The 23128-nt window shown below is 43.2% G+C and overlaps 2 protein-coding genes across 4 annotated transcripts in view; one reads left to right on the top strand and one right to left on the bottom strand.

Moving 5' to 3' along the window:
• The first annotated feature begins 851 nt into the window (after positions 1-851).
• IL23A (interleukin 23 subunit alpha) lies at positions 852-14638 on the top strand. Its single transcript, XM_070736778.1, has 6 exons — positions 852-982; positions 1914-2113; positions 5606-5718; positions 11562-11645; positions 13997-14122; positions 14487-14638. Exons 1-6 carry the CDS (start codon positions 852-854, stop codon positions 14628-14630), a joined length of 798 nt encoding a protein of 265 aa, XP_070592879.1. The 3' UTR covers positions 14631-14638.
• Positions 14639-16237: 1599 nt separating this feature from the next.
• The window catches only part of STAT2 (signal transducer and activator of transcription 2), a 56784-nt gene continuing 49893 nt past the window's right edge, over positions 16238-23128 (bottom strand). For 2 of the 3 annotated variants that reach the window (XM_070740559.1, XM_070740560.1), the window contains exons 22-24: positions 20956-21010; positions 17702-17823; positions 16238-17147 (exon numbers count right to left, since the gene is read on the bottom strand). In XM_070740559.1, coding sequence (XP_070596660.1) covers positions 16954-17147; positions 17702-17823; positions 20956-21010 — 371 coding nt within the window. In that variant the 3' untranslated portion in view covers positions 16238-16953. The remainder of the gene's footprint in view (positions 17148-17701; positions 17824-20955; positions 21011-23128) is intronic. The other variant, XM_070740561.1, reaches the window with a different exon arrangement.

Raw genomic sequence — 23128 nt, 5'->3', positions numbered from 1 at the left:
TGAAAGGGACCATGAAGGCCATCAAGGTCAACCCCCTGCCCAAGCAGGAACCCTATAGCACACCAGTCAAGTGGCAGTTCAATCTTCTCTTAAAAATGTACAGAGTGTTGGAGTTCACAACGTCCGCTGGTAGGTTGTTCCGTTATTGTTAGGTTTAGGTTTAGGTTTATTGGATTTATATGCCGCCCCTCTCCGCAAACTCGGGGCGGCTCACAACAATAATAAAAAACAGTACAGTACACAATACCAAATCCAATGCCCACCCATCCAGTTCCAATTTAAATTAATAATCTCATAAAAAAACAGTATATATAAAAAACAGGCACACAGTCAATCAATCAACAAAACAACATGGGCAAGGGGGAGGTGTTTTAGTTCCCCCATGCCTGACGGCAAAGGTGGGTCTTAAGGAGTTTACGAAAGGCAGGGAGGGTGGGGGCAGTCCTAATCTCAGGGGGGAGCTGGTTCCAGAGGGTCGGGGCCCCCACAGAGAAGGCTCTTCCCCTGGGTCCCGCCAGACGACATTGTTTAGTCGACGGGACCCGGAGAAGGCCTACTCTGTGGGACCTAACCGGTCGCTGGGATTCGTGCGGCAGGAGGCGGTCCCGAAGATATTCTGGTCCGATGCCATGAAGGGCTTTATAGGTCATAACCAACACTTTGAATTGTGACCGGAAACTGATCGGCAGCCAATGCAGACAGCGGAGTGTTCTCCTGCTTCTTGTATTTAACAGTATGGCTGTGCTGCCACTCCAAATTGGGGAGGGGTGGAGCTGCAGCCTGCTCTGGTTTACCTCAGAGCCCCCACAGCCAGGCCACACATGTCCCAACACCTGCCTCACTTTGCGGCGATGGCGGCTACAGCAGGATATCAGGGCGATAGCAGCCAGACCATCCACGCACTGACACCTGTCTCACTTCACCGCTGCAGCACCATCACACCTCACTTGTCCTCATGTTCCATTGAGGCTGTGAGCGAGCAGTAGAAGTGGGGCAGTGGCCACATGGTCTCCTGCTGCATATGGCTGTTGGTGCTGCTGCCAGAATGCAGGTGTCGGGGTGTAGATGGCCTGGCTGTGGGGGCTCTGAGGTAAGCTGGTGTGTGGGGCACGTCGGGCAACTCCACACCCACCTCACCTTGTTGGCATGGCACCATGGAATGGGCAGCCAGCTGATTGTGCAGGCTCTTAAGTAGGGTTTGTTTTGGAGGAAGGGCTTATAATAGGTGTACACGTAAACACATGCTAGGGCTTATTTTTGGGATAGGGCTTATTTTCAGGGAAGTGGGGTATATAGACTTCAACTCACAGAAATTCCCCAGCCAGGTTGAGAATCCCTGGGAGAGAGGTGGTGAATGAGTGTGGGAATCCACACAAAACACCTAATAGGCAAGACTGACAATCAAAGTGTCTGGATTCCCTTTCTTGGGAGTTTTAAATCATTTATTCCCAACCTGGCAAAATACAGTGGCGCATTGCAAAAGAATGGCTGCTCTGCCGTGATAATAATTAAATGTTGCATGCCGCAAAAGTAAAGCATCTGTTGACGGTGCCGTTGCCTGCTGTTTCTCTGCGTGATGCCTTTTTTTTCTTTCCTTGCCTTCTTCCAACCAGCTGAGTTATCTGCACTGAGTTGGACTGCCTCGCCGCACAGATCAGGAGAGGAAGTTGCTGTTTTTTCTACAGGTTTTACATTACTTGTTGTGAATTGCATCATAGAAGTTCAGAACAAGGACTCACGCAGAGTCACAGGGAGTTGGACTCGTACTAAAGGGGTCAAGTCGTACTGAGCCATTTATTAGGCCTTGGTTGTATCAGAGGTTTTAAATTGGACAACTCAGCACTCTGATCTTTCTTGCCTGCCGCCATTCTAATCACGCTCTATCTCTATGGTCTGCCGCCTTCCTCCAGCAGAGCAGATAAAACGAAACGAAAAGAAACGAAAACCTCCGAGAAATCCAGCAAAGATCATACAATGGGGGCACAAAATATGAAGAACGCCATTCATCAGCTAGTCAGAATAAAAAACCCAGAGGCTGGACAGGAACTGACGGTGGGACATCAAATGTCACACCAGTATGGTTTTGTGGTGACTCAATGGGAAAAAGCCTACGGTGGGGAAAAGTGGAATAAATGAATGGTTTTGGAGGCCGAAGAAGACTCCATTCTCAGAAGAGGTTTCCTTTAGGGCACTTTAAGAGACTTGGGTGAGACTAATCCAAGCATAACCACATACCAGTAATCAATGCCACCCTGAGTCCTTCGAGACTGGGCGGCATAGAAGTCGAATGAAGAAACAAACAAACAAATAAATACAGGTAGCCCTCAATTCAAAACAGTTCATTTAGTAACTGTTCAAAGTTACAACCCTACTGAAAAAAGTGACTGATGACCCCATATAATCAAAATTCAGGCATTTGGCAATTGGTTCATATTTATGATGGCGGCAGTGTCCCAGGATCATGCGATCGTTGTTTGCGGCCTTCTGACAAGCGAAGTCAATGGGGAAGGCAGATTTGCTTAACAATCCTGTCACTAATTTAACAATTGCAATGATTCACTTAACAACATTGGCAAGAAAGGTCGTAAAATGGGACAAAACTCACTTAACAACTGTCTTTCTTGGCAACTGGATTTTTAGACTCGACTGTGGCCGTATATTGAGGGCTACTTGTACAGTAGACCAGTGTTTCCCAACCTTGGCAACTTGGAGATACTTGGACTTCAACTCCCAGAATCCCCCAGCCAGCATTCGCTGGCTGGGGGATTCTGGGAGTTGAAGTCCAACTATCTCCAAGTTGCCAAGGTTGGGAAACACTGCACCAGACAACAAAGAAGAGCTACTATCCACTGAGAGAAACTAGATCTTTATTTTTCTAAAGAACAATTTTAATAAAAAGTATGAAAGGAATATAATTTTTGTTTGTTTCCTTCTGTTTTCCTTTCACAACTTTGTACTTCCAATCAAGCTGCGTTGGAGGCCACTCTTCTAAGGCTTTCTCGGGAATCCCATTTCGTCAGCTACTTTTCCTGAAGTAACGCTGACTTTATTTCTGCCCACCTGAGAAGAGTTCTGCTGACTAGATGCACAGGCATTGCAAGCAGGACAAAGGAAATAATTCTCTTTTAGCCACCTCATTAGATTTCAAGACCACTTTGGCCACTGCTATCGACTCAATATTGAGCTAATATTCGCATGTCATTTACTGTCCCCTATCCTGCCTCTCATGCCTCAGTTTCCTTTTTGTCTCTAGCATCGGCTACCTGATTTACCCCCAAAGGAATGGTGGACAAAGCCTCATATATCTTCAAGAAGCTTTACATCATGGCAGAATAAGGATAGAGGCTGGATACAGGAATGTTTCTGACATTTGCCTGCAGCCCATGCCTCATGAATTCTTCCCATATACAGATTCACAGATCTCCTTAATAGCTCTTGTTTGTTTTTGTCTTACTGTGATGTATATATCAAACTTTTTTGTAGCCCGTCTTTGGACCCGTTCAATTTTGTCAATATCTTTTTGTAAGTTCAGTTCTGGAGACCTCACCTACAAAAAGATATTGACAAAATTGAACGGGTCCAAAGACGGGCTACAAGAATGGTGGAAGGTCTTAAGCATAAAACGTATCAGGAAAGACTTAATGAACTCAATCTGTATAGTCTGGAGGACAGAAGGGAAAGGGGGGACATGATCAAAACATTTAAATAGGTTAAAGGGTTAAATAAGGTTCAGGAGGGAAGTGTTTTTAATAGGAAAGTGAACACAAGAACAAGGGGACACAATCTGAAGTTAGTTGGGGGAAAGCTCAAAAGCAACGTGAGAAAATATTATTTCATTGAAAAAGTAGTAGATCCTTGGAACAAATTTCCAGCAGACGTGGTTGGTAAATCCACAGTAACTGAATTTAAACATGCCTGGGATAAACATATATCCATTGTAAGATAAAATACAGGAAATAGTATAAGGGCAGACTAGATGGACCATGAGGTCTTTTTCTGCCATCAGACTTCTATGTTTCTATGTTTCTATGTTTTCTGATTTATAAGTCATAGCTTTTTATGGACAAGGTATGAAGAAGGCTACTATAGTTTATTTAATCTCTAGATGTGGTGGGTGGCACATAAATCTAATAAACAAACAAACAAACAAACAAGCACACAATGTTAAAATTGTTTAAAGAGCCAGAGGTGAAGCCATCAGGTGAAAAACCAAGAGACCATGAGTTCTAGTCTCACCTTAGTCTGAAAACCAACTGGGTAACTTTGGGCTAGTCACTCTCACTCAGCCCACCTGCCTCACAGGGCTGTTGTTGTTGTGAGGAAAACAGAAGGAGCATTGGGTATTTTCGCTGCTTTGAGTTATTTATAAAAATAAGAAAGTCAGGATGAAAATAACAAAACAAAACAAAACAAAGCTTTAAATAAAACAAACAAAACAAAGTAAAGCAAAACAAAACAAACTATGGTTTAGTGCGCTGTGTAAATTCAGGCAATTATCTGGGTTTATCCTTCATTTTCTTCCTTTTTCCCCCTCATTCGAGATAGAGATCTTTACAAGTGCTTTCTCTTTTTGAGACAGAATTGTTTAAAAATAGTTACTGTAGTTTTTGGAAATAATTATGGAATTGTCCTGGAAGAGAGATCCATTCTAATAACCACTTTAGAAAAAGAGATGAAACACACACACGCACGCACCCACGCGTGGAGAGAGCAGGTGACTTTTTTGCCTCTTTTGCTTGACTGTATTTATGAACTGTATGAGTTATAACTGTACATACAACTGTATGATATGTATAAGATAGATTCTGATTTTTTGGACGCTGAAGTTTTGTCAATTTAGTTTCGAGAAGAACTGTTAGATTCTTCTCTTTCTGTCTAGTGTTCTGGACACTCTAGAAATTCTCTGGAGACACTCACTGTATGTTTATCTACTTTCTTAACTCAGATTGCTAAATTTCATTCTTTTTTTTGAACCGAGAAAAAACTTAAACATTTAATAATGTAAATTGAGGTTGATAGAAAATCATTTGATTCCCCAAGGAGAAACCAAAGATCTTCTGCGTTAATGTCAGTCGGAGGGCAGGAGATTAGATTCTTGTTTTCATCTCCCACAATCATTTTCTAATTCTGATAAAAATATTCGCAGGGATCACAAAAAACACTATGGGTTTTTTCTCTGTGTTTATGTTTACAGGTAGGGAGAGAAATGGGGATTTATGATTTGCCCAAAGGCATCATTAGGCAAATGAGCTGATCTCTGAGGTTACTGATCTTTGGAGAGCCCAAAAATGGGTATCACTTCTGCTTTTCTGGTGGACTCAGCTCTGTCACCCTAATTGTTGGCCATATCAAGCCACACTGATCCCTGACATCAGTACACTTGTAATACTACCCCCACCTGTCTCCCCAGGGGTGGAAATTGGAATTCCCCGCTATATGCCTGAGTCACCTATAGCAGCAAGATAAATATGATCCTGGTTCCTCTGACTCCCAGTATCAAACAAGGTCCTCCAGCATCATTTCAAGTTCAGTCTAAAATCTTCAGAGATGATGCTCAGCGCAGGGCATCTCTTGCAGAGCAACTTTCTTTGTCTCCTCCTCCTAGTTACTCCTTCCAGAGGAAACCCCTCCGGGAAAAGGGGTATAGATTGGCGGGGTTGCAAAGCTGCTTCAGAAGTGATTCTCAGCAACCTGCAGAAGCTGAACGTGACTAAAGTGGTGAGTAGGAGAATGCTTTGACTTCTTCACAGAAGGTGGTGGGACCAAATCCCAGGCAGAGAAAAAGGATGCAGTGATAGGGAGAACTTCATCATGCGTATAATGATGTAGGTTTTTCTTAATACCTTTTGGCAAATTGAAATGTTCACTTGGGTTTAGTAGTTGGAAATGACCAAGCTTTCTTCTCCATTGAGTGATATGGATGGGACCAGAATTTTATGGTGGGGCGTCACGGTGGGGCGTCTCCCAAGTTGAGGTTAGGCACTAAACGGAAAACCTTGGATGCATCTCTGTAGTTCTTGCAAGCTGTGGTTCATGATTTACCATGTTCTGCCAAACCAGTGAGTTGTACTTTATTTAATAAACTCTGGTTGAGCAAAGAAATGACTTAAAGGGCAGTTGCAAAGAGATGGCCTTAGCAGTTTTAAGAGTGGGGTTGGGATTTGGATCTGGAAAATTCATATCGCATCTGAAAATTCTCCAATGGGCATTTTCTTTCCTGCAGTGCAAATAGCAGTCACGAAGTGCCCAATTTCATTTAAGAGCTTGAAAGGTGTGTGAAAAGTTAAGTGCATCTTCTCCTGATCCGGAGATCATGCTTGGTTTGAATTTCTGGAAGAGTTTTCCTTAGCCTAAGGCTGAGGTGTGTGGCATCTTCCGGAGCAGGAGACATACAAGAGTAAAAGGCTCCAAATTGAATCTCCCCCCCCCCCTCCTTCGTTGGTTGAAGTCAGGTCAGAAGCAACGTATCGTTTTATTTAATGTACTTGCATGTTTCTAGCATCAGTTATAGCTATGATGATGATTAATTTGGATTTCATGTTTAATGATGTTAGAGTTGTCAATTATTGGAAGGTTCAGCTGCCTGTCAGCCTGGGCTCTTTACACATCCCTTCACTAAGGAAAGAAGCAAGATAAAGGCAAGGCAACTTCCAATTGAGCTATTGACAGAAAGGGACATTTCATGGGAAAATTGACAAGAGCTGAGACCAGGCTTGAAGCATTATCCTAGTATGAAGAAAATCAAGCAGGGATTGGGAATGTCTTAAAATTCACACTTGCCACGAATTGGCTCCAGTTGAGGGCTACTTCTTATAGCCTCTAAATGCCAACATAAAGATGCCTCTTTAATTGTTAAAATATTCCTTATACCCTCTATATATACTGTAGTCAGTGTTAAAACAGTATTGTTATGCTTCTCCCAGCATATGTCCTGCCATAGAAAGCAATCACACAATGAAGCTGTGTTCAGTTCTGGAGACCTCACCTACAAAAAGATATTGACAAAATTGAACGGGTCCAAAGATGGGCTACAAGAATGGTGGAAGGTCTTAAGCATAAATCTTATCAAGAAAGACTTCATGAACTCAATCTGTATAGTCTGGAGGACAGAAGGAAAAGGGGGGGACATGATCGAAACATTTAAATAGGTTAAAGGGTTAAATAAGGTTCAGGAGGGAAGTGTTTTTAATAGGAAAGTGAACACAAGAACAAGGGGACACAATCTGAAGTTAGTTGGGGGAAAGATCAAAAGCAACATGAGAAAATATTATTTCACTGAAAGAGTAGTAGATCCTTGGAACAAACTTCCAGCAGACGTGGTAGATAAATCCACAGTAACTGAATTTAAACATGCCTGGGATAAACATATATCCATCCTAAGATAAAATACAGAAAATAGTATAAGGGCAGACTAGATGGACCATGAGGTCTTTTTCTGCCGTCAGACTTCTATGTTTCTATGTTTCTAAGCTGAGGATAGAATTGGCAGCCCTGTTGCCAATTTTAGGTTGCCAGGCAGACCTTTTGCCTCATTCTCTCTCCGTCTTTTGCTTCCTCTTCCTCACCCTCATCCTCCAATTCATTCATTCATTCATTCATTTCTTTCTTTCTTTCTTTCTTTCATTCATTCATTCATTCTTCATCAATCCTCCCTGGTTATTTTAACTTGGACTGCAGAAAAGGAAACCTAATTTCCACACAACTAATTTTCAAATATCCACACAAGCCCCTCTGTCACCTAATCTAGGACCAGTTGGGGGGGTGAAAATATGGTTCTTGTTGTCTTCCATGAACCACAAAGACACCTGCTTAAGAATAGGAGCTCCCTCACTCTTCTGCTAGCCCCTGCAAATGGATGATAGCCACAGAGTAATAGTTTATTCCCTTTCTTTCTGTCTGTTTTGTCCTTTCCTAATCTACTGTCCTTCTAAACTGGTAACTCAGTACAGTGGTCCCTTGATTTTCGCGGGTTCGAACTTCGTGGAACGTCTATACCACGGTTTTTCAAAAATATTAATTAAAAAATACTTCACAGTTTTCCCCCCTATACCACGGTTTTTCCCGCCCAATGACGTCATATGTCATTGCCAATCTTTCATCTGCCTTTAAAAAACATTTTTTAAAATAAACTTTAATAAATAAACATGGTGAGTAATAATCTAAATGGTTGCTAGGGGAATGGGAAATTGTAATTTAGGGGTTTAAAGTGTTAAGGGAAGGCTTGTGATACTGTTCATAGCCAAAAATAGTGTATTTACTTCCGTATCTCTACTTCGCGGAAATTCGACTTTCGCAGGCGGTCTCGGAATGCATCCCCCGCGAAAATCGAGGGAACACTGTAAGTGGCTTTGATAGATACAGGCAGTCAGTGGGACCACAATTTCTGTTGCTAAGCGAGGTAGTTGTTAAGTGAGCTGTGCCCAGTTTTAAGATCATTTTTGCCAAAATCGTTAACCGAATCACTGAAGTTGTTATAAATGAATCATCTGGCCATTAAGCAAATCCGACTTCTCCCATTATTTATGGGTGTCAAAAGTTGGCTGTGAAGGTCGCAAAAGATGATCACGTGATCCTGGGATGCCATAAATGCTTTAAATACATGAACAGCTGCTAAATGGGCAAATTTTGATCACGTGATCATGGGCTGGCCTCAATGGTCGTAAGTGTGAGGACCACACTTCAGTGCTGTTTTTGCTTTGAATGTCCCTAAATAAATGGTCGTAAGTTGAGAACTACCTGTATCCTTCAAGATAGTTGATGCAAGTGATGTTAGGGGAATCTACTAACCGCTTCCCTTAATTTTTCCCGTGAAAGGGGAAATTTTAATTTTAATTTTAAATGTGAAAGGACATCAATACCCTATGTAACCAAGAGTGAATACAGAATAGAATTCCCAATATTGTACATCCATCAGCACATCTGATGAAGTGAAACAAAATCCAAAATCTGACAGCAAACATTGAGAAAGCCATTCCGAAATATTTTCACGTAAAATGGTTTACTGAAAATCTCAACCACTTTTGCTTGTTTCTAGAACATCCTCATCCCCTATGAAATAAATCTGATTCCAATATTTTCAACCTGCAACTTAATATGTATTTTAAAAAGTTTCATATTCGATCTTATTGCTTTTCATTTTGAAACCACGTTCTGATGCAACTGCTGTTTTTTCCGTACTTGTTACTCTAGAATTGCAGCATGGTTGCCCCTGTGTTCACATGACTAAGGGGAAAAAACATCCTTTTCCCAATGCTTAGCCACACTGATGTAGTGTAACTGAAAATATTCAGGCCTCATGAATCTGAGGTAAAATGAATTTTAGGTGCCTGAGGTTCATCTGTAGCTGAGGCATTGCTAAATCAGTTCTTGGTTACATTCAGTATTAGATAAGATAGCTGTGCTTTCACATTTAATGTGGGGAAAATTAAGAGAAGGGGTTAGTAGATTCCCCTAAGTTCACCTGCATCAACTATCTTCTTGAAAGATACATGTAATTCTCAACTTACGACCTTTATAACCAACCAAGAAATTACATATAACCAACCAAGCAATTACAATAAAACATTAAAAAATGAAGAAAAATATAGCAAGTATGATATAGTCAAGGTCTCCTCCCTTATCGTAGGCCTCGGTGAAGAGCAAATACAGTGGTACTTCTACTTAAGAACGCCTCTACTTAAGAACTTTTCTAGATAAGAACCAGGTGTTCAAGATTTTTTTCTAGATAAGAACCGGGTGTTCAAGATTTTTATCAACCATTTTCTACTTAAAAAACCAAGCCCGGAAAAATTTCCCAGGAAATTTAAGAGCGGCACGAAGGCCCGGCCAGTTTCCTGCCATTCCCCCTTTAATTCTGGGCTCCCACAGGAGCCTTTCGATGGCGCTTAAGGAGGCTTTGGCAGTCCAGAGCGAATGAAGCATTTTCCTTTCTCTGGGCTTGTGGTGACTCCCTTGTGCTGCCTCCCATACACCCAGCGCGAGGTTGCCCCCTGGAGCATCTGGGTGTGGAAAGGCAAAAGGGGGCGCTTTGCCCTGGCCTGATCAGCTCGGCTTCAGCCAAACCAAGGAGTCACCACACTGAAGGTGGCGGGTACAAAGCGAGCGAGCGAGAGGAGAGGGGAGCCCTTCAGCATGGGAAGGAAGAGGAAGCAGGTAGTAGCAGCAGCCGCTTTTCAGTCAAAGGAGTAGGAGGTTCCCTCCTCTCACCTGCCTGGGTTTCTCTCTCTGGCGCAGTGTATGGGAGGCAGTCTCACGCCTGGTGTATGGGAGGCACGTGCTCCTCCTCGCTGCCTCAGAGTCCCTTTTTTTAAAACCTTAAAGTTTTGGATTTTTTTCAATCTCCTCACCTCACCTTCTTCCTTTGGCAGCGACTGTCCTTCTCTTCTTCTTCCTCCTCCTCCCACCCAAATTCTGAGCTTTTATTTCTTTCCTAATGGGTTTGCACGCATTATTTGCTTTTACATTGTTTCCTATGTGAAAAATTGCTTCTAATTAAGAACGTTTCTACTTAAGAACCTGGTCACGGACCGAATTAAGTTCTTAAGTTCTAAAATATCACTGTATAGACTAGACTAGAATAGAATAGAATAGAATTTTATTGGCCAAGTGTGATTGGACACACAAGGAATTTGTCTTGGTGCAGATGCTCTTAGCGTACATAGAAGAAAGATACATTTGTCAAGAATCATGTGGTACAACACAATGATTGTCATAGGGGTCAAATAATCAATTAAGAAACAATCAATATTAATAAAAATCTTAGGATACAAGCAACAAGTTACCATCATATAGTCCTAAGTGGGAGGGAAAGGATGATAGGAATGATGAAAAACATACTAAGCTTCTTGCCCTACCAATTTTCAAGACCAATTTGGATTCATCTTTGAGTTGTCATCTGAGTCCTATTTTTCTTTTTCTGATCACTTGTATACATCCATCTCTCTAGGTCTGTTAATTTGTCCCTTGTGACTAGATTCAGAGGCAGATTATTAGGCTCCTATGAAAGACTACATTTTGTATTCAGTTTTTCTTAAACTGTCACAGCCCACAGATGTGACAAGGCCCCATTTCTTAGAACTGCTGAAATTAAACTATCTTGCTCACATTTTCCATTTGATCTTTGTTAGTCTAATCATTTATTACATTTTAGCCTGCCTTTTTTTCTGAGAACTCAAGCAAGCTGTAATTTTGGGAGAGGGTCTCCTCTCATCTTATGACCATCATATTTGTGAAGTGGATTGGTCTGAAAGTGTGTTTGGCTCAAAGTTCTAGGATCATGTGAGCTTCTGTCTCCCGAGTCCTACTCAAAAAAGATCAGAAATGTAGACCTGGAAGGGATCATTTAAATTTGCACATATCTAAATCCAAATGCTTGAAAAATGGCTTCTGGTGGAGGACAGACATTTTGTACTCAATATAATTTCAAAACAAAAAAAACCCCAGGTGAACAAGATTAAAGATGCATAGGGTAGGGATGGGTGTATCCCAAGATTTATTTTTGTTTCAAGTATGCTCAATGTACATCTTTACATTTATTTACATCTATTCTCCCCCTCCCCCAGGAAACGTCATTAAACATTTCATTTCCTCCGCCGATTGAATGCAGTCATCACTGTGATCCAGATTCCTTGGGCAAGGATAACACGGTAATTGTTTCTATCCAAATCAAGCCGTACTGAAAAGCTTAAAAAGGTCACAAACAGTAAAACAATACAGTACAGCAGTGTACAGATACTTGAGGGGTTGCCACGGTGAGGAGGGGGTCTCTTTATTCCCCAGGGCACCAGAGGGCCGGACGAGGAACAATGGTTGGAAGCTGACCAAGGAGAGATTCAACCTGGAAATAAGGAAGAACTTCCTGACAGTCAGAGCGATCAACCAATGGAACTGCCTGCCAGGGGAGGTGGTGAACTCCCCAACTCTGGACACCTTCAAGAGGAGATTGGACTTCCATTTGGCTGGGGTGCTGTAGGGTTTCCTGCTCAGGCAGGGGGTTGGACTCGATGACCTAACGGTCCCTTTCAACTCTATTAATAAAATTAAAAAAAATTAAAAAATAAAAAACTTCATTCTACAGGACTGTGATTTCTGTAAACTTGGTGGTTTTTAACTAATACAAGAAGAGTTGGAAATCAATTAAGACTACAACTGGGTTTTTAAAAATATACATTTAAAACATTTCTCCACTGGAGATGTAGAGAGTTTCTAAAACCATCCAGTTGTGACTGCACAAAAATAATAGCTATACAGACAGACTTTATATTTACTAAAGTCAGTGTTTCCCAACCTTGGCAATTTGAAGATACTTGGACTTCAACTCCCAGAATTCCCCAGCCAGCGAATGCTGGCAGGGGAATTCTTGGAGTTGAAGTCTAGATATCTTCAAGTTGCCAAGGTTGGGAAACACTGGCTTAAGTAATGGCTGAACGGTACTATGAAGACATGTCAATTATTATGAATTTAATTGTACAAAATAGAACAATAGTGCTTAAATTCTGTTCTAAGGAAAAATTATGATTATGATCACGATTTAACATGCTGCTTATATGTGCCCTGAGAGGTTATACACCAGAGGCAAATTACTTTTGTCCAATCACATTTGGCCAAGAAAGAATTATGTTCTTCTGTTCTGTGGTTCCGTTCCGTTCCCTTCCATTCCATTCTATTCATTAAATGTATATGATGCTCCTCTCACTGATAAGATAACTCTGGAGATTTCCTGCATAAAAATATTTTCAAGGGTATGCCAAATTTCCCTAAAAAGTGACTTGCTTGATACTGAAATACAGTATGCAGAGAACACATCTCATTCAGAGTCTTCATGAGGTGGCCTGAAGAATCTGGCTAATACTAAAGTTTCCAATTTTGCATGACCAGAGAAAAATTAATACACATCATTTACTGAAAGAGTAGTGGATGCTTGGAACAAACTTCCAGCAGACGTGGTTGGTAAATCCACAGTAACTGAATTTAAACATGCCTGGGATCAACATATATTCATCCTAAGATAAAATACAAGAAATAGTATAAGGGCAGACTAGATGGACCATGAAGTCTTTTTCTGCCGTCAATCTTTTATGTTTCTATGTTTCTATCATCTCATTTTCTTCAGTAAGCAGCCCCAGTCAGATTTCAGCATTCATATTTCGTGAGGGTCTCTAAACTTGGCAACTTTTAAGATTTGGGGACTTAACTCACTCCCAGAATTCTGGAAGTTGAAGTCCACGAATCTTAGACGTTGCCACATCTGGAGGAAACCACCCCCCCCCCCATTATTAGAAAAGCAGAACAGCCATTCTAAAGGATATATTTTAAAAGCAGCTTTGAGGCTGGCATTTTAAAATTGGATGAGGAGTGTGGGAGTAGAGGAGGGAAATGATCGTACAAGTTCTGTTCTTACCAGGGGGGAAGAGCAAAACGGCTGTCCAGAAGATGGCCAGCATTTGTGCTGCTATTGTCCTGTCTCTTTAAGCTTCCTCACCTTAGCAAGGCAAGGTTGCCTATAAGAGCTGAGTGTGGAGAGAGGGATGAAGAGAAGAGGGAGGAGAGTGGAGTAGCCCAAAGCAACTTGAATGGGATGTTTTTCTCCAGAAGTACTCACAAGGAGTACTAGTAGGTAGCTGTGAAGAGTGCTTAATGTTTAATAGTATTGAAGTGCTTCTGTGGGTTGTCTAGGGCTGGGGTCTCCAACCTTGGCCGCTTTAAGACTTGCGGACTTCAACTTCCAGAATTCTGGGAGTTGAAGTCCTCAAGTCTTAAAGCGGCCAAGGTTGGAGACCCCTGGTCTAGGGACTTGTGTTGTTGTCTCTTTTGGGTCTTGAGCCCACCAAATTGAGTAGAGTTAAAACAACCCATGACACAGAGTTCCCCAACCCAGTACGGAGGGTCATACAAGGAAGCCTGTAGCTTTGAAGATGCACCCTCTACTGAAGGATCTCCAAGTCTGGTTTGTGAATCAAATGAAAATGACCATCAGCTTTTGTTCTTTCTGTCTTAGCCATGTCTGGAGAAGATTCGTGAGGGCCTTCAAAAGTATCAGAAACTCCTGACACAGTATGCAAAGACAACTACTACAACTGAGCTCCGGACTGCTATGACTAATTTGTTGCAGCGTCTTGGGAAAGTAAGTATGTTTATGAGGTTACAGGGACACTGCCACAATGCAAGTGCAAGGACTAGTTGTCACTACTTGAGGCATTAACGTTAGGAAAGGATCTTTATTTTTACAAGGAGTAAAGTTACATCCCTCACACCCCTACTGTTCTCATAGCCACTTTCACATTGTAAACCAAAGAAGTAGGTCAATTCCTCAAGAAGACCCATAGTTCCAAACGTCCTCTTACAGCCCTGTTTCATCACCAGTTCCAACCGTGCCAAATGATTTTCCCTCACTCGAGCATCCAAACACACTGCTGGGATGAGCATTCACAAGGACTGAAACCTTGGCCATTGGATAAAATGCGTATCTGACTTATGTTCTTCTCCAGGTACAGGTTGAAAGCAGCGCCCCAGCTGAAAGAATGCAAGAATGGGAGAAAGAGCTTGTAATGAATGTCATCTTACAGCGCCTGCAGTTGTTCGCAATTTTGGTGGCCCGCGTCTTTTCCCATTGTGATGCATTGAATATCTGAGCTGGAACAATGCCGGGGTTTTTTTTTTGGGGGGGGGGGGTATTCCCTTCCCTGGGAATACAAAAATCAAGGAGACAGAGAAGTTGAGGGAGGGTGACTTGGGAGAAACCGGGTGTGTTCATTATTTGCTCTTATTTATTTAATATACTTATTTAATGTATTTATTTTTATTTATATGGCTCAAGTCCTGTCGTGCACAGCAGTGCTGGTGACCAAGGATATATATAGGAAAACTAAGTGCCAACTATTTAATATCAAAAGTGGAGGGGATTCACTCAAGAACCTCACACTTTCATTTACAATGTAAAATGTATGTTCATCCCTTTTTTGAGGGATTATGAGAAGTGTTTTGTATGATTGACTGCAATAAAAAGCTATATTTGTGTAGTTATTATTATTATTATTTATTAGATTTGTATGCCGCCGCTCTCCGTAGACTCGGGGCGGCTCACAGCAGTGATAAAACAATTACAATAACAAATCTAATATTAAGGTTTAAAATAGCAATTTTACATTAAAAAAAAACTTTAAAAACCCCTTATATATAAAAAAATACACACCAACATTCCATACATAAAACTACATAGGCAAGGAGAGATATCTCAGTCCCCCCATGCCTGACGGCAGAGGTGGGTTTTAAGAAGTTTGCGAAAGGCAAGGAGGGTGGGGGCAGTCTTGATCTCTGGGGAAGGGGGGGGAGCTGGTTCCAGAGGGTCGGGGCAATTCCATAAATGGAAAAAGCACATAGAGGTGAGACACTTCCCCCTCCCCTCTAATGTCCTAAAGGGGCAGAGCACAATGTTGCCTGAACTCATCCAGGGCTGCACTGTGCAAAGTTAATGTAACTGAGCTGCTTTTGCTGGTATCTTTTATACAGTGTTGGGATTATGGGAATGATGGGGGCATTGTTGATAGAAGAGCCTGGGCTCCTACAATGCTTTCCTGGAACCTTTCCTATCCCAGTGGTGTCCCACAATAACACTTCTAGTTCCAATGCTTTATAATAAATCAGAATTTGCCAAACTTTTTAAAGAGTTTTAAAAATTGAAATAATGCTTTGAAATCTGTGCTGCACTAGTAGGCCAATGTCATCACCCCTACAATTTATTATCAGAGACAGGACAGAAATACCAAAACCAGGAATTTGACAGTGATCTGAATATTTTTATTAGAATAGAATAGAATAGAACAGAACAGAGTAGAAAAAAAACAGAACAGAACGGAATTATTTATTGGCCAAGTGTGATTGAACACACAAGGAATTTGTCTTCGGTGTATATGCTCTCAGTGTACATAAGGAGAATAAAATACATTCATCAAGAATAAAAAGATACAACACAGCGATAGTCAAAGTTACTAATAAGTAATTTTAATTATTAAAATAAAAGGAGTGATTAAAAGCAGAAATATCCCAGAGTTGCAGAGAATAGCAAAACTTACACACATGTATTTGAAGAAAGGGCTGGTGTGGATGCAGCTTGTATTTGCTCAATTTTATCAAAGTACAGTTTGATCTGGTTGGTCCTTGCTACTTCTCCAAATAATGGGAAATTCCACAACAGTTTGACTGGTTCATCTTCCCAGAAAGAATGCAGACCAAAGCCATATTTTATAGCAACTGTTTATTTACAAATTTACAGCTGAGAGGCAAGGCAAACAGATAAAAGCTCAATATAAGTCATTGATTACTGTCATGGTAAATCTAATTCCAATATGCAGCAACTGTTATATTAAAACAAAAACACACCTGCTAATAAATTAGATGGATGCGGAGCCATTAATTCAAAAGGTCTCCATCTTACTCAAATAATTGAATGAGCACATTGTTTTTATATTCCTGGGTCTCTTTTCTCCCCCACTACTTTTCTAGATTCTACTAAGTTATATTTCCTTTTCCCAAACTTGCTTTTTGCAAACCCTGTAATTCAAAATGAAGAGCTATTTGACTTTTTCTTAACTTGATCTAAGTATAATCAAGTGTCAGTCAACATGCAAGCCTTTTGGAAAACAACCAATTTCACCTTTCATGAATTCTGTAAGGGTGTGTGTGTGCATGGGAAGGAGGGAGGGAGAGCTGAACAATTTCAGAGGTTGTCCAACTCTTCATCCAGGCACAATTAAAGAAATAGCTGTTAAGAAAAGAAATAAGTTAAATGGTTAAATAGCAGCAATCTATGGGAGAAACGTTTATCCAAAGATTTGTGCAGAGAAGTTAAGAGAAACCAGAGTATATTTTCCTATATGTCGACGCTCTTTGTTGTATATTATAGGCAAGAAAGAAAGGGGAGAATTAAGAACATGTCGAAAATTGTGTGTGTATGTCCTACAGACACAGACCTACTTCTACCTTAGCATAAAGCTTCATTAAATCGTCCATATCATTTTCAAGAGTCTCACTTCTTATATTCTCAACAGTGAGCAGGTTTTGGAAAACTGGGTCATCCACCTGCAAGTGTGGCATCTCAAATAGGGTGGAAGGTTCCTGTTGATCTTCATTTGACTGGCAAAGAAAAGGATCTAAGAAAAAAAAGAGGAAGGGAGAGCAAATTAGCCAAACTAAAGTCAGAAAGGCAATTGAGAGAAATCCAAAAGGAGAGAGAGAAAATGGAAACAAACCAACAATTCTGCAACTGTAGTCTCAAAATGTCTATGGAGATTCTCAGTCATCCAGGTCAGGGTTGTCCCAAAGGTGCCTTTTACAAGAGGCAACTGAGTTTCTTGTTTTTCTTTTGAAGATGTTTCACTTCTCATCCAAGAAGCTTCTTCAGTTCTGACTGGATGGTGGTGAATGGAAGGATTTTATATGCCTTGCAAACAGCTGGTCATTTGCATTTTTTTAGAGGGACATTAATGACCAGCTGTCTGCAAGGAGTATAAAATCCTTCCATTCACCACCATCCAGTCAGAGCTGAAGAAACTTCCAGGATTAGAAGTGAAACATCTTCAAAAGAAAAACAAGAAATTCAGTTGCCTCTGGGGAAAACCCCCAATTCATTTGGGAGACAGTCTCAAAAAGATGACCTCTGCGACAACAAGCGCCCAATTTAAGAGGGCCCAGATGCATTATTTACCTTCCTCGTCAAGCAGAAAGTTCTTCACTTTATACTCAGGACTCTGCAGTTCATCAGCTACCAACTCATTGTTGATAGGGAGTAGTTCATTTACATCTGGCGTCTGAGTTTCTTCTGGATGCCTAGATGGAGATGAATTACAGGAAAAAGTTTAAAAAAAAGCTACCTTCAGTAGCATCCATAATTGATATTGGGGGGGCGGGGGGGGTGGGGGAAAGAAATGGGATGACACCGTCTTCTCTGCCATGAGACCCAAATTGGAGAAATCTCTTGCTAGAGAAGTTCAGTTGAAACTTTTAAAAATCTCTTTTAAGACTTAAGACAGTCAGGCAGTAGGGAAAGCAAGTAGGATGCTTGGCTGCATAGCTAGAGGTATAACAAGCAGGAAGAGGGAGATTATGATCCCACTATATAGAGCGCTGGTGAGACCACATTTGGAATACTGTGTTCAGTTCTGGAGACCACACCTACAAAAAGATATTGACAAAATTGAACGGGTCCAAAGACAGGCTACAAGAATGGTGGAAGGTCTTAAGCATAAAACGTATCAGGAAAGACTTCATGAACTCAATCTGTATAGTCTGGAGGACAGAAGGAAAAGGGGGGACATGATCGAAACATTTAAATATATTAAAGGGTTAAATAAGGTCCAGGAGGGAAGTGTTTTTAATAGGAAAGTGAACACAAGAACAAGGGGACACAATCTGAAGTTAGTTGGGGGTAAGATCAAAAGCAACATGAGAAAATATTATTTTACTGAAAGAGTAGTAGATCCTTGGAACAAACTTCCAGCAGACGTGGTAGATAAATCCACAGTAACTGAATTTAAACATGCCTGGGATAAACATATATCCATTGTAAGATAAAATACAGGAAATAGTATAAGGGCAGACTAGATGGACCATGGGGTCTTTTTCTGCCGTCAGACTTCTATGTTTCTATGTTTCTATCTTAAGACAATCTTATTATTTATTTATTTTTATTTATTCATTTGTCCAATACAGTGATCCCCCGCTCGTTGCGAGGGTTCCGTTCCAGGACCCCCCGCAATGAGCGGGTTTTCGCGAAGTAGCGCTGCGGAAGTAAAAACACCATCTGCGCATGTGCAGATGGTGTTTTAAACTTCCGCAGCGCTAGCGAGGAGCCGAAGATTGGGGGGCGGCGCGGCTGTTTTAAAACGTCGCCGCCGACATGGGGGGCTCGCTAGCACCCCCCCGAACCCCCAACCCAGGTTTGGGGGGGTGCTAGCAAGCCCCCCATGTCGGCGGCGATGTTTTAAAAGAGCCGCGCCGCCCCCCAATCTTCGGCTCCTCAGCGGCGAGCGAGCGAAGCCAAGCCGGCAGCAATGTCGCCACCGCTGCAGCCAACGCGCGCTATGATCTTCCGGGCCAGCCAGGCTCAGTCACGGAAGGCAGCCGCTTGGCCCGGGATGCTGGGCCGAGAGGAGCCGGGCTTGATCCGCTGAGCCTGGCTGGCCCGGAAGATCGTAGCGTGCGTTGGCTGCAGCGGCGAGCGAAGCCAAGCCGGCAGCAATGTCGCCGCCGCTGCAGCCAACACGCGCTACGACCTTCCGGGCCAGCCAGGCTCAGCGGATCAAGCCCGGCTCCTCTCGGCCCAGCATCCCGGGCCAAGCGGCTGCCTTCCGTCACTGAGCCTGGCTGGCCCGGAAGATCGTAGCGCGCGTTGGCTGCAGCGGCGGCGACATTGCTGCCGGCTTGGCTTCGCTCGCCGCTGCAGCCAACGCGCGCTACGATCTTCCGGGCCAGCCAGGCTCAGTCACGGAAGGCAGCCGCTTGGCCCGGGATGCTGGGCCGAAAGGAGCCGGGCTTGAAGATCGCAGCGCGCGTTGGCTGCGGTGGCGAGGGCTTGCGATGGTGGGTGGAGGAAGCGGCCATGGGAGGGCGAGCTGCCTCAGGGAGGAGGATCGGGCGGGACCAGGTGGGGGCTGGAATTTCTCCGCTGGGAAGAAGCGGCCAGGGCGAAGGGCGGGCGAGCGGCGAAGGGCGGGCGAGCGGGTGCTGGGGAGGGCTTCTCGCCCTCCCGCCAGCAAGAGGGGGAGCGAACGGCGTGGGCAGGCGAAGGGCGGGCGAGCGGCAGCGAGGAGTTTGTGTGGGCGGTGGGGAAACTCCTCGCTGATGCCAGCAAGAGGGGGAAGACCCAGGGAAGCCGCCCAGCAGCTGATCTCCCGGTTGCCATCTACACATGCGTGCCCATAGAAAAAAAGGGCACGCATGCGTACATGGTATTTTGACTTCCGGGTTGAAAAATCGCGAATTACCCTGTTCGCAATGGTCGGGGACGCAATAACCGGGGGATCACTGTACACAAATACATAGGAAGAAAAATAGACATGTAGTAATATATATAAGGGTAAAGTGAACTTAGAGGAGAGGATATATGAAAAAAAGAAAATATATATGATGAGACAAGGAAAGACAATTGGACAGGGGACGAAAGGCACACCAGTGCACTTATGTACGCCCCTTAGACTTTATTTCTTAAACCTGCATTCAGGTGTTTCTCCCACCCAACTGATTTGCATAAAAAGACTTTGAGACAGCACCTCCCTGAGTTGGAGACACAAGCATCAACAGCCTGATGGGGAGCCTACCTGTTCTATTGCAAAGGTGCCCAGATAGCTGGCCTTTTTGATTAAGAACAAGGGGATTAAAACCAGGGAAGAACACAATCCAAAAACTGTGCAGGACACATAACCTCAGCAAGGAGTTCCATAAAAAAGACCTATGTGCTCTCTCAACTTCCCTTTCCTGGTCATTTTTTTCTCTAATCCAGGAATAGGCAAAGTTGGATTTTCTGTGAGACGTGGACTTCAATGCCCAGTGTTCCTGAACTAGCATGATTGGCTCAGGAATTCTGGGACTTGAAGTCCACATATCATAGAAGAGCCAACTTTGCCTACCCCTGCTTTAGTCAAATCTGTCTCAAAAGCTGTGTGGGGGAAGGGATTTAGAAGGGGGACAAAGAAGAAGGCAATTGAGAGAAGCCCTTCTGCCTACGTGACTCTGGACCCAAGTCAAGGCCTTTGTAGAAGGCCTTTCATCCAATGAGATGAAACAGGATTCCCACTTTAGCTCAGGCTCTCGTGTCTATCACAAGGTACAGGGCCCATGAGAAGTGGGGTTGCAATAGAATGATGGATTCAGGTGAACTGAAGACAGTTTGGCAGTGATGTAGGCGACAATTACAACCAACCGCTTGAAGAAGCAAAGAGAGGAGAAGATGGCGTTGCTTACGCAGAGACTCTGATCAGGCGACGGTTCAGGTATTTTCTTTGTTCCATCGTGTCTGCTGGGGGGAAAAAAAGAAGAGGATGTGAAGGACGGAGCAGTAGCAGCACTATCAGTATTTTACAACCCTTGCACCAAATTTAACAGAGTTCCCACATGCACATGCGCAGAAGCAAAATCTTGCTGGGGCGCATGCACACAACTGATTTATTTATTTTATTTATTTATTTATTAGATTTGTATGCCGCCCCTTTCCATGGACTCGGGGCAACTCACGACACAATAAAACAATTCATAACAAATCTAATAATATACAATTTAAAATTTAAAATTGTTAAAAAAAACCATTTTTAAGCAGACATACCTACAAACATACCATATATAAATTATACGGACTTGGGGGAGATGTCTCAGTTCCCCCATGCCTGACGACAAAGGTGGGTTTTAAGGAGTTTACGAAAGGCAAGGAGGGTAGGGGCAGTTCTAATCTCTGGGGGGAGCTGGTTCCAGAGAGTCGGGGCCGCCACAGAGAAGGCTCTTCCCCTTGGGCCCACCAACCAACATTGTTTAGTTGACGGGAGCCGGAGAAGGACGACTCTGTGGGACCTAATCGGTCGCTGGGATTCGTGCAGCAGAAGGCGGTCTCGGAGATATTCTGGTCCGATGCCATGAAGGGCTTTATAGGTCATAACCAACACTTTGAATTGTGACCGGAAACTGATCGGCAACCAATGCAGACTGCGGAGTGTTGGTGTAACATGGGCATATTTGGGAAAGCCCATGATTGCTCTCGCAGCTGCATTCTGCATGATCTGAAGTTTCCGAACACTTTTCAAAGGTAGCCCCATGTAGAGAGCGTTACAGTAGTCGAACCTCGAGGTGATGAGGGCATGAGTGACTGTGAGCAGTGACTCCCGGTCCAGATAGGGCCGCAACTGGTGCACCAGGTGAACCTGGGCAAACGCCCCCCTCGCCACAGCTGAAAGATGGTTCTCTAATGTGAGCTGTGGATCGAGGAGGACGCCCAAGTTGGGGGTCAATAATTCCCCCCAGGGTGATGGACAGACAGATGGAATTGTCCTTGGGAGGCAAAACCCACAGCCACTCCGTCTTATCAGGGTTGAGTTTGAGTCTGTTGACACCCATCCAGGCCCCAACAGCCTCCAGGCACCGGCACATCACTTCCACTGCTTCGTTGATTGGACATGGGGTGGAGATGTAAAGCTGGGTATCATCAGCGTACTGATGATACCTCACCCCATGCCCTTGATGCGGCGTCCTTATCCATACTGGTAGCAACTTGCTACTGGTCCTCAAACTTTTAAAACATGGGGCCAGTTTACGGTCCCTCAGACTATTAGGGGACTGAACAGGCTGGGTGAGTGTGGCTAGGTGGTCAAGTGACTGGGTGGGTGTGGCTAGGTCATGTAACTAGGTGGGCATGGCCAATTTAACAGTCCATTAAACAATGCACCTAAATTAAACTTTAATTTGTTTTGGTCTGGGGGTGTTTTTGACTTTGTTTGCCTGTTGCTCTTTTGGCTGACTTTTCTTTTTACTAGATCATTTTTTTCAGTTGTTTAGGGGTCTAGTGGCCCACTTTAGGAAACTCAGTTTTTATTAATTGGATTTATAGGCCGTCCCTCTCTGAGTAATTCTTCTCAGCTCCAAGGAGTTTGAGAAATCTCCCACCATCTCTCTTCTCTCTGTTTCTGTCTCTCCCTCTCTCTGTCCATCTCTCTCCCTCCCTCTTTCTTTATCTATCTACTGGAGGTGGGGGAGATGAAAAATGGGCCATTTTTGCCCAGATTTTTGGCCTCCTGGGACATCTGTGTGCCCCATTTGACATCTCCATCGCCTCCAGAAGCATTCTGCAGGACAAAAACTGTCCATTTTTTGGCCCCCTGGGGCGTCTCTGTACCCTATTTTTCACCTCCCCTGCCTCCAGAACATCTTTATCTTTTTGTTCCAGCCCCTAGGCCTCATTAAGTTAAGTCCTGTGTGCGGCAATGTGGGCAGGGCAACCTTGTGATCCTGCGCCAGCCAGATTAATAGCTTCAGCAGGCCACATGCAGCCCGTGGGCCATAGTTTGAGGACCCATGCTCCATACCGCGTCATCATAATCATTATCATCACCCCTATGACAAAATGTACTTTAAACCTTCCCTACCCAAATTA

The sequence above is a fragment of the Erythrolamprus reginae genome, chromosome 2, assembly GCF_031021105.1.
Source record: "Erythrolamprus reginae isolate rEryReg1 chromosome 2, rEryReg1.hap1, whole genome shotgun sequence".
Lineage (NCBI taxonomy): Eukaryota > Metazoa > Chordata > Lepidosauria > Squamata > Dipsadidae > Erythrolamprus > Erythrolamprus reginae.
Note: the sequence above shows the minus strand (reverse complement) of the source record. Positions and strands in the feature narration are given on the sequence as shown.

Coding starts and splice junctions, on each gene's coding strand:
- IL23A (XM_070736778.1), top strand. CDS start 852: ATGGCGGCTACAGCAGGATATCAGGGCGATAGCAGCCAGACCATCCAC. Junction 5,719..11,561: donor AGCTGAACGTGACTAAAGTG/GTGAGTAGGAGA, acceptor CCCCTCCCCCAG/GAAACGTCATTAAACATTTC. Junction 11,646..13,996: donor CCTTGGGCAAGGATAACACG/GTAATTGTTTCT, acceptor TTTCTGTCTTAG/CCATGTCTGGAGAAGATTCG.